Genomic DNA, 17033 nt, shown 5'->3' with positions numbered 1-17033 from the left:
TCACGTCCGAAACCACACAACTCAGACGTGGTGACAGGGAGTTGAGGCGACCAACTACCGAGCCAACATAGGCTTGGAAGGGCTGACAAAAAGGTCTGGAAGTTCCTTAGCGCGGGGAGGAAACAGCGTGAAGCCCAGCCACCTGCCGCTTGCGGACATTGCTGAGACCATGGTTGGCTGATCACGCGCTGCAAACGAATGGAGAGTCGTGCGCGTAGAGCTTCATCACTAGGCATGTCCACTCACCTACCTCTGAGGGTTTCATCGCTGTCACATTACGAAGGCACTGTGCCTGAAACACCAAATGTCGGACAAATTTATTACAAGAACAGGAATCATCAGATACTAAGTTCACAGCGGTACCGACGACTCACGTACACATCGATGGGATGCCCATACTGGCTGGTGACCCAGGACGCCCTCCGTTACGAACGAGCACCTATACGCCAGGCCCAAAACTCGCTGCACATCGCTGGAAACATAATACAGACGAGAAAAAACGAGCCGCCGCTCATCACTCACGCAGTCCGCCAAACACGATGAAATGGAAGGAGCGCACGTGTACCAAGGCGTGGTCACGAGAGGGGGGCGATACGGAGCCGGGCGTGCGCCAGCGCTAGCGTCGCTTCCTGGTGGGCGTGGGTCGCTCGTCGCCGGAGCCGCTTGCGCTTCAGGTCGTCGCGAGACGACTCGCGCGTCTCCCGTCGCTGGCTCGTCTGCTTGTCGGCCAGCAGCAGCATCTGGATCTTCTCCACGCACTCGGCCTGCATCTCGCGCGCGAACCGGTGCACCTCGTGGTCGCTGGAGTTGAACATCATGGCGTTGCAGAACATCAGCATCAGATCGCGCTGGAACTGCAGCGTCGTGTTCACCGTGCCGGCCTCCACGTTGCGCTTCATCTGCGCCAGGTCCATGGGGTGTTTCACGATCTCGCGGTAGTTGGTCGCCTGGTCGTTGGTGATGGGCCGCGCGAACATCGAGGCGTGCCGATGCGCCGTGAACTCGCGCCACAGGATTAGGATCGACTTCTTCCAGATCCGATAGTCGCGTCGCTCTTCGGCGTCGTCGCCGCTGAGCACAGCCGACGCTGGGCTGTTGGGCACGGACTCGGCCTGCGCTGCAGCGGCACCGGCACCAGCCGAGCCACTGCGCTGCCGCGACCCGCTCGACTCAGCCTCCCACTCGTCACGCTCCTCCTTGACGACCGGCAGCGGCGGCTCGGCCGACTTCTGCGGCGGCGCGGCCTCCTGTGCGCCACCCTCGGTGCCCGGCTCCTGCTTGATGACGGGGGCCGGCTCGGACGGCACGGCCGGGCCATCTCCGCCGGGGCCGCTGGCAGCGGCCGGCTCCGGCTCCGGCTCCGGCTCGGCCGCCGGCGGCTCTGGCTCGTCGGCGGGCGGCGGTGGCGGAAGCAATGGCGGTGGTGGTGGTGGCGGCGGGGGTGGTGGAGGCGGTGGTGGCGGCGGCGGCGGGCAGGCGGCCGCCTCGACCTCTTCCGCCTGCGTGGCCTGCTCAGCCGGCGCCTCCGGAGCGGCAGCAGGCAACTCCTGCGCCGGCTCCGCGTGCACGTCGGCCACCGCGTCACCCTGCTCAGCCGACTCAGGCGGCGCCGGCTCGGACTCCACCTCCATCTCAGCGGCCACAGCTGGCTGCGAGGCCTCTGGCGGCGGCAGTGGTGGCGGCGGCGGTTGGCGGCAGCCGCGGAGATGGCGGGTCGGCCACCTTCTCTGCGGCCGGTTTCTCCGCCGCGGTCGCTTCGCCGTCGCGGGCCGCCTGGTCGGGGAACAGGTTGAGCCGTGGCAGCGGATAGCCCGGCGCGGCCGGCGGCAGCTCCAGCAGCCGTGAGAGCGTGGGCGAGCCGGCGGAGGACGCTGGCGGGCCCGGCTCGGCTGTCGCCGCTGCCGCCGCAGTCGCCGGTCGCGCGCCACCCGAGGGCGAGCGGAGCAGCGAGGTGAGCAGCGGGGAAGAGGGCGCCGGTCGTGAGTCGGCGCCCTCCCTGCTCGCCTCGTCGCCGCTGGCCTCGGCCGCCACCGCGTCCGAGGCGGCGCTGTCTTCTGCGAACTCGGGCTCGGACGCCGAGCCGGCCTCGGAGAGGCTGCTATCGCGCCGCTCTGGCGTCAGCTTGCGCCGCTTCGGCGGGGGCGCCTTGGTCACCTGCGCTCGCAGCGCTTGCTGCACGGCCACCTTCTGCGCCTCGCGCTCGGCCAACCGCTGGCGGCGGCGCTCCTCCTCCAGTGCAGCCGCCTCCTTCTCGGCCTGGATCTGGCGCTGGATGTCGTCCAGCTGTGAGTCCAGCTGGCCAGAGCGCAGCTGGCTGATCTGCTGCTTGAGCGCCAGGTAGGCGGCCCGTTTCTCGGCAACCAGGCGGCGCAGTTCTTCGGTCCGGTCCTGGCGCAGCCGCCGCACGATGTGCTCCCCCGGCGTCTCGTTCGGCTCGCCGCGCTCGCGCTTCCGCTTGGGCGCGTCCACCAGCTCGAGGAGGCGCGCGTACTGCTGCGCGCAGTTCTTCTGCGAGAGCCAGTCGGATGGACGGCCGGCGTCGGCGAAGCCACGCATGGCGCGGCTCACCGACACCCAGTTCTGGTCGCCGCTGCGCAGCACGGCAGACGCCAGCGCCAGGTGCTCGCGCGTCGACCACGTGTCGAGCGGGGTCTGCTTCAGGGCCAGGCGGGACGGCGTGCCGGCAGCCATGGCGGTGCGGTGGTGATTGGCTGGAACAGAGGACACGTGCCATTGTCAGGTGTGGCCTACTGCCAGATGACTGACCAGTTGAAGGCAGGGTGCATGTGGAGATGTAGTCCAAATAGGACACTAGACTGTAATGCACTCTTGTCACTATTGATATTTATTTTTGTGCTGTTGTTGACTTGGAGTTTTAGGGTGTTCCGACTACTGTGATCATTTTGCACCCATTCATTTTGTGTGTCACTGCTTGTACACTGTTTGGTAAGTGATCACCACAAAAACTAAGTGGATGAGGAGTTTTACACCAGTGCATGACTAGGCAAAACAAGTCTTTGCTGTAGTACATATGCCAAGGTTCCAAATTTCCTGGCTGTAGGGTATGAGGGCTTATGGGAACAGGTAGAAGATTCACAAATCAAAGTTCCGAGCTTTATGGAAGTGTTCGTATGGGTATACTAGCCAGCTTAGTGAAAACATCAGCAGCATTTTAAAATTTTCTGATGCACTGATGATGACTTGCAATGACACCTTAAATGATGCATAACTTCATAAAAGGCCTGTCAACCCTGGCTTATTGCCATTTGTCCATTCTGTCAGACCAATGAGTACAGCTGAAGCTCCCTGTCATAATATTCACACTAACCAATACAAATGAATGTATTTCAATCAATGAGTCCATCAAGCTCTTGTCTTGTTGATTTATTAATAATGCTTTGATCCTAAATATGTCCATATTAAGTTGCATGATTTATCATACATAAATCACGTGATGCATATTAGTAAAAAAGCATCAGCAAGACTTGTCATGTCCCTATTTGTTAAATTTTTGCCATCATAAAGAAATAAAAGGCCTTTACCCATGCCAAATTTATGATTGTAAATTTTCATCTGTTTCCATTAAGGCAATACTTTTCTGGCACAAAACCAGATATGTACCTTATGTTGGGTTTTGGATCTAAAGGTTTCCACTTCATTGTTTATCACTGACATCTTAACACGAAGTTGTAGATGGTGTGTATGTGGCAATGTGCAAGATGTATGCCAAGTGTATGCCAAGGGTCTCTACTTAATGTTTACCATTAATTCTTCAATGTGAGATTAATAATTTTAAGCTGCAAATACAAGAACTAAAAAATAACATTATCAACATAGCCAATACTGACATTCTGACACACCAACTTTGCCTTGTAACCATCTATTTCTTGGAAAACTAATATTATGGATGATAATATTAGTTTTCACACAACACACAAATCTAACAGGCTGCTGGAAGAGCACACCAACAATTTCAGTGACGCTGTACATGACTCCAAGACGGTGGGATTGGGGGGTTAGGGGGCACACCAAATCGCATAACCTCTCGAAATTCTTGCATCACACCCACAATGTTGCAACTTGCAAGGAAATAAGCGCCTTCCAAAACAGCGGGCAAGTTGCGCTGCAATACTGAACAAGCTATTACAATGAGCAAAAGAGATAATGCAAATTACCTTCGACAGCTATTGAAGGTTGATTGGTCGACTTGATTTTTGTAACGAGTTTTTGCCACGGCTTTCCAAGATACTTAACGACTCCACCGCCAACACGCGCATCCGCGCGTCTGCGCGCTATTCCAATATGAGACGATACTAGCGCAGATGGTGCGGCTGAAGACGAGCTACCAGAATTTGGACTCACGATTCAATCCGGACTGACTGAAGCGGGAATTTGATTTGGAGCTCTTGCGTTAGCGAGTACGTTAGGTGGGGTGGGGGTACTTGTCTCTAATTTTTGGGGAAATGCAATGTGGGATAGATAAGGAGGCAATTCAATTGCCAAGGGTAGTGTCAGTTGTTCAGTGCATTAGCGGGAACCACTTACCGCCACTACTCATACGTAGATGTACACAGGCGAACGCATATCCTCCAACATCACATCAAAATAAAACGTAATGTTTTCTTTGCTTATTAGTGTGGCTAATGCTGAAGTGGCTAAGATTGTTTCCTTTGCATACCGCGCCTCGTTCCTGGCTTGCATTTGGAACAAATGGTTCTCTTATCCAAGCTCAGTCCTTCGGCAGCAGGCAAGCAGGCGAGAACACTCGTAACTCATTAACACAGGTATGCAAAGCATTGGACGCTTGAGCAACAACTTCTGATTCATCACGAGGACGCGTGCGACATCTCGTCTGATTCTGGTCGCGTTGCTCCTCACTACCAGTCGGTGTTCTTTTTTTATTACTTTTTTTCGCCAAGCCGCGGTCATAACATTGGGTACCTTGCGCCTGGTGCCGCTGCTCGGTGCGGTGTGTCAGCAACACTGACAGTCAGACAGTCACGGTGTGGTGCCGTTGCCCAGTACGGTGTGTCAGCGACACCGACAGTCAGACAGTCACGGTGTGGTGCCGCTGCCCAGTGCGGTGTGTCAGCGACACCGACAGTCAGACAGTCACGGTATGGTGCCGCTGCCCAGTGCGGTGTGTCAGCGACACCGTCAGTCAGGCAGTCACGGTGTGGTGCTGCTGCCCAGTGCGGTGTGTCAGCGACACCGACAATCGGACAGTCACGGTGTGGTGCCGCTGCCTCGTGCGGTGTGTCAGTGACACCGACAGTCAGACAGTCACGGTGTGGTGTCGCTGCCCCGTGCGGTGTCAGCGACACCGACAGTGAGACAGTCACGGTGGCTCTCTGACCGACAGTCAGACAGTCACGGTGGCTCTCTGACCGACAGTCAGACAGTCACGGTGGCCCTCTGACTGGCAGTCAGACAGTCACGGTGGCCCTCTGACCATGGCGTTGCGGCGCCACGAGCCGAGCAAAAATAGCAACATTTGAGCCAGAGTTCGGCCACTGGGGGCTTCCGCATATTGGGAATATTGGTGTGTCTATATAGAATGTGCAGTATTACTAGTTTGCACAAAGCCTTAAGCAGTTGTAAAATTGGTAATATTGATCGGCAGAAAAGTTAAGAATTGAAAGCAGATGCAGTTATTTAGGAAATGCTGCAAAACTTCTCAATTCTGTATTGCATTTGATTGCCTTTAACGTGCATCGCCTGTGACGGTTGACAGCAGCTGCGCTGAAGGTCAGGTGACGTCAGAGGGCAGGACCGACCATGCCGAACAGCACTGCACGTTAGACTTACGCCACCAAATGCTGCCGTTGACATGGTTTTGCTCTATCAGACGGTAGGAGTGAGGGTTCACACAACAGCCAGTGCTTATCGTGAGATGTGATCCCAGATTTTCATTCATTTAAAAGGTTCTGATTAACTCTAAAACGACGCCATAGAGCCCACATTCAAACACTCCGACCAGTTTCAAAAGAAAACTGGGGAGCGTGGCCTTGGACGGGTGCAAAAGGCCATCCGTAAAATAGCTCGAAAAGATGGTGGACAACAAATGATGGATGGTGTACAGATGTTGAACAGCAGTTGAGTGTGGCGTAAAGCACCAAACACCCCAAATAGCTTTACCGTTAGCATGAATGTGAATCACACGATTTCCGTGGTTTGTAAGCTTTGTTTGCAAGTGTGACACAATGCGATCCCAAATGATTGATTAGGGTGATAAAATAAGCATTTAAATATGAGTTTGTATCAGGCTCAAAATTCGCTCTGCTTCTAGGCATGATGGAGTTGGCATGCTTCTGGGCATGACTAACGACAACGGCATTTCGAGAGCTGTTGTACTAATTGATTACCTTAAGGTTTTAGATTGAGTAAGTTTATATTTCTCAATTCGTGTACATGTAGCATCGACTTTGGACACTACCTTACATCCTGATTTTATGGAATTATTATGATTGTGATAACTTAGTGAAGAGATGCCCGTTGCACTAACCGTCGTTTGCACTGTGGCTAGAGGCTTTAGCAAAGCCAGTAAGAAGTCCGACGTTAATGAAAGACATTCAAGTTGGGGACGGCGAGGGTCGAAGTATTTCTTCGTGTAGGCCTCGGCACCAACACATACTCAGGGGAAGAGCCGCATTTATAGTCAGAAACTTTTAAATTGTCCGGGCTCTTTTACAAAGTTTCCGGTATACAGCCAAATTTAAAACAGACTGACGATGCATGGGCCATGTTTTAAACTAGCTTTGTGTTATTTCATGTGTCCTGAGTATGGATTGCAGTGGCTCAAAGCTTCAACTCGATTGTGGGCACCCAGCCGCTAGTAAGCAGCGAGATGATTAGAAACACAGTTATCCAGCTAAGACAAAAGGAATCTAATACAGCATATCGCGACGGCTGACACGAAACTTTTTTTGCGTCAGGGATGTTGCTAGTGGTTAAGGCGTTAGCATTATGCCGATCGGTGTATGTAGTTACTTTCTGCCCATTTCTTAAGTCGCTCGTTGAAGAGAACAGAATAAATAGTTTCCAGGTTCATCCAAGACGGGAAACAGCATAGAGCGAAGGGCATGGCATACAAGAGCGGGGTCAGAAACGGCGCTCTCAGAGCCCCAGACCCAGATTTATTGACTGAAAGCTTAGAAGCAGCTTGTTTCAAAAGGTTTTTCTGCTGCTATGGTTTGAATTCGAAACTGTCGGTAAAAAAGCATGGCTAGGGGTAGACACCAACCGTGCGCACTGTCGGCTTAATACTATTGTACTAACCTTGCTATGGAATGATGCTTGCTGGAAGAAGAGTCTAAACGCGTGGCTCTTTCGATTATCAAACTGGTCTGGGGGCGACATTTGAGCAAATCAGATGTTGGTCCTCGCCGTTTGGGGACACCCCTTCCTCCCCGTGGCGATACCCACATGCGTGTTAGAAACTGCGCATCGGACGAGAGATTTAACACATCTTGGGACGCCGAACCATTCGCCGATGAAAGGAACTAAATTATGCATCAAATTAGCATCCAGCGTCGGTGGAATTTTGAGCTGCGCCTCTTGATGCCTACCACCAGGTGGCGACGCCGCTTTGTCCGCCGCCTCACGACATCAGGTGCACACACAACCCCCAACTTTGTTCGCCCCAAATCGTATGCGATCGGAACTTTTCAGTAAACAATACAACACATTTTTTACTAATCCTAATTATAATATAAATAACGGCGGCGGCGGAGCGTTTTCGGAGCCGGGCTGGCAGTGGAGGGGACGGCACGTTCCCACGCGTGAATGGCGCCGCCACAAAGGAGGCGGCCGGCGCGGCCCGGCTCTGTGGGGCGCCGCGAATAAAGAGCAGCAGCTCGCGGCAGGTAGGGCGCCCACCTGCCGGGGGCGGCGCACCAGTGCCATGCCGCAGTCCGGCCCGTGTGCAGACCAATTACGTCGGCAGCATCCAGCCCGCGGCAGGCTCGCGGCGGGCCCTGGCAGAGCGGCGGCCGCTCCCCCGCACGAGCTCCACACACAGCGACCACCTCCGGCCCGGCGCGTCATGCTCGGTCTCGACGGGGGCGGCGGCGCCAGGAACGTCGCCTACTGCAGCTCCACCTTCTGGCCCAGAGCCGGCTACCCATGGTAAGTGCTGCGGCGGGTGCGCACGGCGCGGAGGGGCCACCGTTCGGGCCTGTTGGACGGGTCGTCGGGGACTGGGAGAGGGGCGTGCGCAGGGGTTAAACGGCTGGCGTCGTCGTGCAATGCTCTGAGCGTCGTCGCAGACCGCTCTCCCAGTGTTCTTCTGGGGCTTCGACCACTGCTACCTCGATGCCGTTCTTCAGCGGTCATCTGATTCGTCATTGTGCCCCGTCCAGAAAGTCAGCAGGCAAAAGAGGTTGTCGTTCTCTGCCCAGAGGATCAACAGAGCTCGCTGTTGTGCCATGTCCAGAGGGTCAGCGGTGGAAAGCTATCCTACGATATCCAGAGGGCTAAAACAGGCCCCGGGGCGTCGTGCCATGCCCGGGGAGCTGGTCGCCACAATCCATGCTACTGCGTCGGAGGAGAGGGGGAGGTGGCAGCATGCATTCATGGGCAGAAATAGCCGTTTTTTTTAGCCATACGCAATAGACTGCTGCCTATCGTAGCTCATCGTCACTTAATTGAAAACATTACGTTCAGCGTTGTGGTAACATATTCAGACATACAACGCCCACAAACACGCAAGCAAGCCGGCGCGGGCCTGGGCCATTGGTCTGTGGCCACTTGGCATCGCTCTCCGTAGGTGGCGCCTCGGGCGCCTCGGCGACTGGGAACCGCATGTCGGCCAGGATCTCCGCTGTACTGGGCGGCTGGGCGACCCCAAAAGCGTCTCTTACCACCTCGGTGCGCCACCCGGTGGTGTACAAGTTGCTGTCCTGTCTTGTGCGCTGCTTATGTCGCTCAGACATCAAGGAAAAACTCCCTGGTGAAAGAAACAGGCTCATCAGAGAGGCGCACTGTGTGAAGAACGTCTGTAGTGAGTTATCGGACACTAATTTTTCTGAGGAGAGCCATCTGAGACTCTGTCAAGATCGTTGAAATGAGCGAATAGCTTGCGCACTCCGGATATTCTTTGGTGCATAATCACAACTTCATATTTATTTTCGTAATTTCCTCATTTCATGTTCATTCCATCGCAGGATCAGAAGTTTTTATTTCTTCTTTGCTATGGTCAGCGGAAACAATCACCGCAATTGTCATTGGGTTATCAGATGCATTGCATCCATACTTCGTCAGGGCTTCATCAGACGCTACCACTGTGAACACGTTTCTAGGTCAGCCTCTGCTCCGCCCCCGTGTGAACGCGACACGCACTAAGTGAACCCCTCCCCCCCCCTCTCCCCCCCTCTCCCCCCTCCAGCTCTCCCTCGTAACGTCACCCGCACATCAAACGGCCGGGCTTGATGCGTGCGTGCTGCCGCCCGTTCTACATATTCATGAATTCGGCGGTGCTGTCGCTGACCGGCGCGGGACCCGATAAGACCTTTTTGGCGCTGGAGCGCATTAGCCGGGGAGGCATTAGGCGGCGGTGCGGGCCTCCTCGCGCTGGCCCCTCTGGTCGCTGCCGCCCAATGACGTGTCACCGTCGACTCCCAACCGGCGTATCGCCAATCATTAGACTTTCTATATTTATCACTCGTTATAGCTGATTAATCACGTGACGTTTCTGGCGATATCCATCAGAGATAAAATGTCCCGAGAAAGGAACATACATTCTGGACAGCTAATGAGCGACCGACGGGAGCCGCCTGGGCCGGTGCTGACGGGTCCGTGGGCGGCGGCCGGCCGGCCTCGTGCGCCGCCGCAGCGCCGCGGCGCAGGCCCGGCACCCAGGCTGGAGCTGGCCGGCGACGGCAGGTGCAGCGGTGGGCTCCGCTCCGCGCGTGTGCGCCGCTGTCGGCGCTCAAGATATGACGCCACATCCGCGGTCGTAGCAGCGCAGAGGCGGTCTGGTCCGATCTCGGAGACGGTCCGAGGTGACTAAACTCTGTCTTGGGTGGCCGCGAGCAGGCAGCTGCTACGAAAACTCCCCTGCGACGAGCGGTGCGCTCGTCGGCACTGGCTCTCGGGTCAGTGCTGCGCCGCTCGTCGGCACTGCCTTTCGGGTCAGTGCCGCGGGACACGATCGAGGACGGTTCGGTTTGGTTAGAGCCGGGTAATCTCACCATCTTGGAAGTCTGATAGCGGACGGAGCCCTAATTACGGAGGCGCGGTGTCGTGACGATTGATCTCGGCTTAACTCGTTCCTTGGAAGGATCTGTGTTTCTCGCGGAAAAATCCGGTCGTGCGTCATTTGGGACTGTTGGAACATTCCCAATAACAAGGGAGTGGAGCATTTCTGGAACCCGGTTTTGCACTCGACAACCGACTTCGCAGTAAGCCACCTGATACAAGGGATCACCAGCCGTCAAGGTGTCATTGGAGAATAGAAACATTTATAGCTCACGCAAGCATCTGCGCTTCGTGCTGTCAAGCTTCGACATCCTCGTCACATTCCGAACATTACGCCCTTCTTTCGTCGAGATCCACGCCTTGGGCCGCTCCCCATCGTATGCAAAACTAATCGCTCCAAATATTCAGGTCCAAACCGGAAAGGCAGCGTGATATTGTGTTACCCGGATGCGAGCGTGAATCCAGGTAAAAAAAAAACTCAAAAAGGTGGCCAGGCCCAGCGTTGTCTACCAGCTGAATAGCAGCCCTTGGCCGTGAATGAATGCGCTCAGCTCGTATTTCTCCGCTAGCATCCGCACGGAGTTCAGTCACCCCGAAACACAAGCCTCCCTCAGACGGCCCGGGCCGTGCACGTCCGTGAGCTGCTCGCTGCGCTTGGGGCTCAGCCCAGTCTCCGCCCGCGCCAACCAACATACCTTTGACCTGAAATCACACGGCTCTCCACGGCGCGTGCACGTGCGGTCTGAATGACATGGTTCATGGCTCTGACATGGCTGAATGACATGGCATGGCTCTTCATGGTGCGTCACTGTGTCTGTGCCTCAGGTTACTTGCCGTGTCAGTGGCGCGTCACTGTGTTTGTGCCGCAGATCACTTACCACGTCACTGAGTCTGTACCTCAGGTCACCTGACGCGTCACTGAGTCTGTACCTCAGATCACGTGGGGCGTCATTGTGTCTGCACCTCAGGCCACTTGGTGTATCACAGAGTTTGTACCTCAGGTCATTTGGCGCGTCATTGTGTCTGTACCTCAGATCACGTGGGGCGTCATTTTGTCTGTATCTCAGATCACGTGGCGCGCCATTAAGTCTGTACCTCAGATCACGTGGGGCGTCATTTTGTCTGTATCTCAGATCACGTGGGGTATCATTGTGTCTGTACCTCAGATCACGTGGCACGTCATTGTGTCTGTACCTTAGGTCACTTGCCACGTCATTGAGTCCGTACCTCAGGTCATTTGACGCGTCACCGAGTCTGTACCTCAGATCACGTGGCGCGCCATTAAGTCTGTACCTCAGATCACGTGGCGCGCCATTAAGTCTGTACCTCAGATCACGTGGCACGTCATTGAGTCTGTACCTCAGATCACGTGGCACATCATGGCGCCTTCGGGTGTCATGCACTTGAGTCGCGTGTCACCGCATGGTTCGCACATACGATGTGTATCTAGGTCCATGTGTCCCGGCATGGAAAATTCATGTACGGCCGCCTCACATCGCATGTCTGATCGCTAACCTCCTGTGTACCGAACGGCGGCGGGCAGCCGATAGGCTCCATGCAGGAGCAAGGCACGCTGCAGCCAGCGGCTCGGTTATACGAGCATATTATTTGAATTCGTATGCAGCGGATTCGCCGGGCAGACCATAACGGCGTTGATATCTTCCCGCATCTCGTCTCAGCTCCAGTTGAGTGCAGCCTTGATGCACGGCCGGGGGGCGGAAGTTTTCGGCTGAGGGCCGTGTTTATCTGGCGTCCGCCGCTGCACTGGCCGCCGCGAATTAACTTGCGCCTGCAGGCGAACATTATCCCGCATCCATTGCGATAATTCATGGCGGCCAAACGTCACCGTTTCACGGGGCGACGGCGTGATTGGCTGCGGCAGAATCGCCGCGGGCGCCCCGGCCAGACGGCGGCCGGCGCCGTCAGCGTCGGCACGGAGGCTGTGCGACCTCGCACCTGCCGGGCCGGAGATGATGAGGGGGCGGGACAGGGCCTGTGAGACATCTCATCGGTCTTCCTCGTGCAACGTCTCGTGCTTCGTGGTGGGCTTAAACTTGGCTTTAACTGTGTAAGCTTACATCTTGCTGAAAACCCGAAGCACGAGCCCAAACTGAGGCGCCCGGAGGAGTAAGAGCAAAAAAGGCCACACGCAGCCCAGGCCTGCATGCACTGCCAGACGCAGCCCAGGCCTGCATACACTGTCAGACGCAGCTCAGGCCTGCATGCACTGCCAGACGCAGCCCAGGCCTGCATGCACTGCCACACGCAGTCCAGGCCTGCATGCACCGCCACACGCAGCCCAGGCCTGCATACACTGTCAGACGCAGCTCAGGCCTGCATGCATTGCCAGACGCAGCCCAGGTCTGCATGCACTGTCAGGATGGCCGTACGAGTTACAGAGTAATAGCTGTTGTTAAAGTTGAAGGAGGTAGACACGCGATCACACAACACAGGATGAAAATGCAAGTAACCATCAGCCAGAGAGTATGCACCAATTGCAGACGATGAACCGGATGATTCTGCACGGTCGCTGGTGTCCATCAGCCCGGCAGCGGGAGACGCGGTGCCGGCGTCGGACACCTTAGTGCGAGGCCGGACACCTCAGTGCCGGCGTCGGACACCTCAGTGCCGGGGCCGGACACCTCAGTGCCGGCACCGGACACCTCAGTGGCGGCGTCGGACACCTAAGTGCCGGCGTCGGACACCTCAGCGCCGGCGCCGGACACCTTAGTGCCGGCGCCGGACACCTCAGTGCCGGGGCCGGACACCTCAGTGCCGGTGTCGGACACCTCAGTGCCGCGCGTCGGACACCTCAGTGCCACGCGTCGGACACCTCAGCGCCGGCGCCGGACACCGCAGTGCCGGCGCCGGACACCTCAGTGCCGGCGTCGGACACCGCAGTGCCGCGAGTCTGACACCTCAGTGCCGGCGTCTGACACCTCAGTGCCGGAGTCGGACACCTCAGCGCCGGCGCCGGACACCTCAGTGCCGGCGCCGGACACCTCAGTGCCGGGGCCGGACACCTCAGTGCCGCGCGTCTGACACCTCAGTGCCGGCGTCTGACACCTCAGTGCCGGTGTCGGACACCTCAGTGCCGTGCGTCGGACACCTCCGCGTTGGACACTTCAGTGCCGCGCGTCGGACACCTTAGTGCCGGTCAGGGCGCCCCGTGGCCTTCAGAGGCGCCTGGGCCGTGCCGGCCAGCCCGCCGCTGCACTGCACGGCGCCCGGTTCGCCGGAGCTGCGCCAGGCTCGCCTCGTCGGTCAGCGGCGCGGCTCGGGCGGCGAGTGGCGGCGCGGGGTCCGACGACCGGGCGGGACGCGCGCGTCCCGCCCTCCTGTGGCGGTGTCAACCGCGGCCAGCCACGTTGGGGTCGTCCCAGTCACGCCACTTGGCGACCGACGCTGAAACGGCGCAAACATGACGAGGAAATGATGGTAGATAACCGGGCCGAGCACTGGCAGGTCGTTTCGCGTATGTGACCGATCCTTTCCTCCGATTGTCTTCCTTTCCGGACATATGAGGGCAGTAGCTCAGAAAACCTTGAAATACCATGTTGGATGGAGGGTAGTGTTGTTATGCATACTCCTTGCCCGAGGCGCTGGCGTGGTGGAAGTTTGCATCGATGCGGCAAGCAAAAAACAGCGAGAAAAGAAATGAACCTTCATCGCGAAAGTAATCAGATCCTCTACCTTGAAACATCCATAAGTCCGCTCCTTGGCTGCCAGCAAACGTTTGGGTTTAGAGCTCGCCCTTTAGTTCCACGTCAAAGATATTAATGGCAGCATGTTTGTGGGGCCTTGATAATAAATGGGTTCAAAGCAGAGCGCTCTCACTGACTCCGAAAAGGCTTGCTATTCTTCGATGGGATCGCGCGCACTCTGCTCGATTTCTATACCAAGCGATAAATCTCACGGGCGAAACGCAACACAGTCAGACTCACGAATGTCAGTACAGCACACTCACGAGTCACGCTGGTACTGGCACGGACTGATGGCTGGGACTAAGAGACTTACGACTGGCACGAGGGCTGACTCACAGTCAGTGCCGACGCTGAATCACGACCGGCGCCGCGGCTGACTCACGACTGACGCCGCGGCTGACTCACGACTCACGCCGAAGTTGACTCACGACTCGCACCGGAGCTGACTCACGCGTCGCGCCGGAGCAAACTCACGCCTGGTGACGGAGTCCAGCGCCGACTCGTCTGGTGCAGGATGTGACTGGCACGCAGGAGCGGCGTTGCACGCGGAGTCGCCCCTCCGCTGCCCGCCAGAGGTGCACGCGGCAGCGGGGCGGCGGGAGGGCCGGCCGGCAGCCGCCGCAGCCGCCGCATCACAGCCGGCGCCGTGCCGCTCTGGCCGGCCTATCCCAGCTGGGTGCCGTGACAACCGCGCCTCCCCGCGGCCATGCAAACTGGTCTCCGGTTCCCCCATCTCGTCGGCGGCAGACAAACCTGCTTTGTGTGTGAGTGGGTGGCAGGGACGGCGGGTTTTGACGGGTAGCCCGCCACGCGCCGGGCCGGCCCGGCGGCGGGCGTCTGATGATCAGCCGGGCCGGCCTGGCGCTGGGCGTGATGACCAGCCGAGCTGGCCTGGCGCTGGGCGTCTGATGACCAGCCGGGCTGGCCTGGCGCTGGGCGTCTGATGACCAGCCGGGCTGGCCTGGCGCTGGGCGTCTGATGACCAGCCGGGCTGGCCTGGCGCTGGGCGTCTGATGACCAGCCGGGCTGGCCTGGCGCTGGGTGTCTGATGACCAGCCGGGCCGGCCTGGCGGCGGACGTCTGATAACCAGCCGGGCCGGCCTGGCGGCGGACGTCTGATAACCAGCCGGGCCGGCCTGGCGGCGGACGTCTGATGATTAGCCGGACCTGTCTGATGACCAGCCGGATCTGTCTGATGACCAGCCGGGCCACCGCGCACCTGGCCGGCCCCGCGCTACGCGACTGATGATCAGCCGGGCCGCCACGCGCCGGGCCGGCCTGGCGGCGGGCGTCTGATGATCAGCCGGGCCGGCCTGGCGGCGGACGTCTGATGATTAGCCGGACCTGTCTGATGACCACCCGGACCTGTCTGATGACCAGCCGGGCCGCCACACGCCGGGCCGGCCTGGCGGCGGGCGTCTGATGATCCGACGCACGGGTGGCTTTTGTTCATCTGCATACTGGAGTTAACCGGCTCGCCAAGGCCTCTGGTGGTTTCGCCTCCTCTGTCTCCTTCCTCACCATCAATCAGAACCTTATGGTGTGGCAACTAAGAACATCGCGCTACATCCAATCAGATTCTACCCGCTAGGTCGGTGGTATTTTGCTGCTGTCAAGTCATTACGAGAGTTATGTTTTTGCGTGCGAAACTTGCGAGTAAACGCATTTTCATGATTTGTGTTTTTCTGGTAATACTACTGCACAAGTTGAATCAAGGCCTCGTGATTCTTGAAATCAAGCTTGTCTACTCCAGGAAGCATTTTCGCACATGTACTATCAGGTCCGGAATTGTATTGCAGCTTTTACAACTATCTTATTCTACAAGAGTTGCACCATTTGGGAAAGCTGTTCCAGTTAAGATGAATAATAGAGTGCTGGAGACCACCTAGAAGTCCAAGTGTCACACCGCTATCATATGCACATTTTTAACTTATGTTCGTTACGTTTCTCTGCATTATTCATAGCCCATGAGAACTCTGTCTTCTGACAGCAAACTTGCGCATGATAAAGCGGTGTGCGTAAGATTACATTGATTCACCTTTGCAGCCCCGCGAACATGCCAGCCAATGCATAATGTAGCCTTAGCCCGGGTCGTCCGGTTAAACGACGTCTCTGACCGTGCTGACCACGCCGTTCGTATGCATGCAACTGACCGCGACTCCCAGCTGAAAGCGTTGTCGGGCCTGGCGCTGGAATAATACGGCGCGTTATGTTCCGCGGAGCCGTAGTGTACTGTGGGTTAGCCGCCTTTTTATTTCAGAGTCACACGTGGCCGATTAAACGAGCGATTATCCGCTGTTTATCATCAGCCCTGAGGCACTTAATGTTGTAATCGGCCTACGGTCGTCAAAATGTGTTTCTGAGTGATGGTGTTGCAGACACTTATACCCACCTTTTTCAGCAGCCGTTATGCCATCAAAGAACAGTATGACCGTTTGCAGGTCCCGACTCAGCAGATCTGGCTTAATGTGTTTTTGCTAGCGATGGTTCGAGGAAACCGATAGTGTGATCGGAACTAATCTAGTGGACCGTTGATGCCAAAATCACAAGTGGTCAACTGTGGTTTTTGTCAGCAGTGGCTACAGTACCCCTTGTGCCAGTGGTTTATGAACTGCGCAGTTCTATCAGACGAAGTTTAAGGTTGTATAGCGACAGTGCCACGTCCCAACTGCGTATTGCTGATTAACCAAGAAGGTACTCGAGCTCCTGGCTTTTGACATGAGCTCCTATGCCGAAAATAACCGACCTTCAATGTAGCCGGAGCTATTGTATAAGCCGCCTTATCACACGATCGTTCAGGTGCGTTATGAGAATGTTTGACGTTTGAAGGCAATGCTCGTGGTCGAAGTACATCATAGTCATGACCATGGGTGCCGCCTTGAGGCATACAGTGTTCTCTTAATATGTCCTAGTGATTGCTTGATGTCGTCGTTTGGGCATCACCTCCTGATGTATTGAACGATGATGGTATACCGTTGGCCACTAATCAGACGTTGACGAGATAGCCTTACCACGCTCAGTGTGTGGATGACGTGGGTATAGTCGCACGGGGAAGATGACATCCGAGATGTGTATTTATGAATAACAAACAGCATCATTCGCAAGGATAAGACACATCTCCCACACGTAAAT

General features: G+C 56.6%; 1 protein-coding gene across 1 annotated transcript; it reads right to left on the bottom strand.

The window, feature by feature from the left end:
* Nucleotides 1-575: 575 nt before the first annotated feature.
* Nucleotides 576-4284, bottom strand: LOC119098899 (bromodomain-containing protein 8). The gene is made up of 4 exons (XM_037221944.1): nucleotides 4176-4284; nucleotides 1915-2711; nucleotides 1586-1649; nucleotides 576-1117 (listed from the first exon to the last, which is right to left on the bottom strand). Exons 2-4 carry the CDS (start codon nucleotides 2689-2691, stop codon nucleotides 576-578), a joined length of 1383 nt encoding a protein of 460 aa, XP_037077839.1. The 5' UTR covers nucleotides 2692-2711; nucleotides 4176-4284.
* Nucleotides 4285-17033: the final 12749 nt, after the last annotated feature.

The sequence above is a fragment of the Pollicipes pollicipes genome, unplaced genomic scaffold (assembly GCF_011947565.3).
Source record: "Pollicipes pollicipes isolate AB1234 unplaced genomic scaffold, Ppol_2.1 Scaffold_4740;HRSCAF=5597_pilon_pilon_pilon, whole genome shotgun sequence".
Classification (NCBI taxonomy): Eukaryota; Metazoa; Arthropoda; class Thecostraca; order Pollicipedomorpha; family Pollicipedidae; genus Pollicipes; species Pollicipes pollicipes.
The sequence above is the reverse complement of the archived record's forward strand: the minus strand, read 5'-3'. Positions and strand labels throughout refer to the sequence as shown.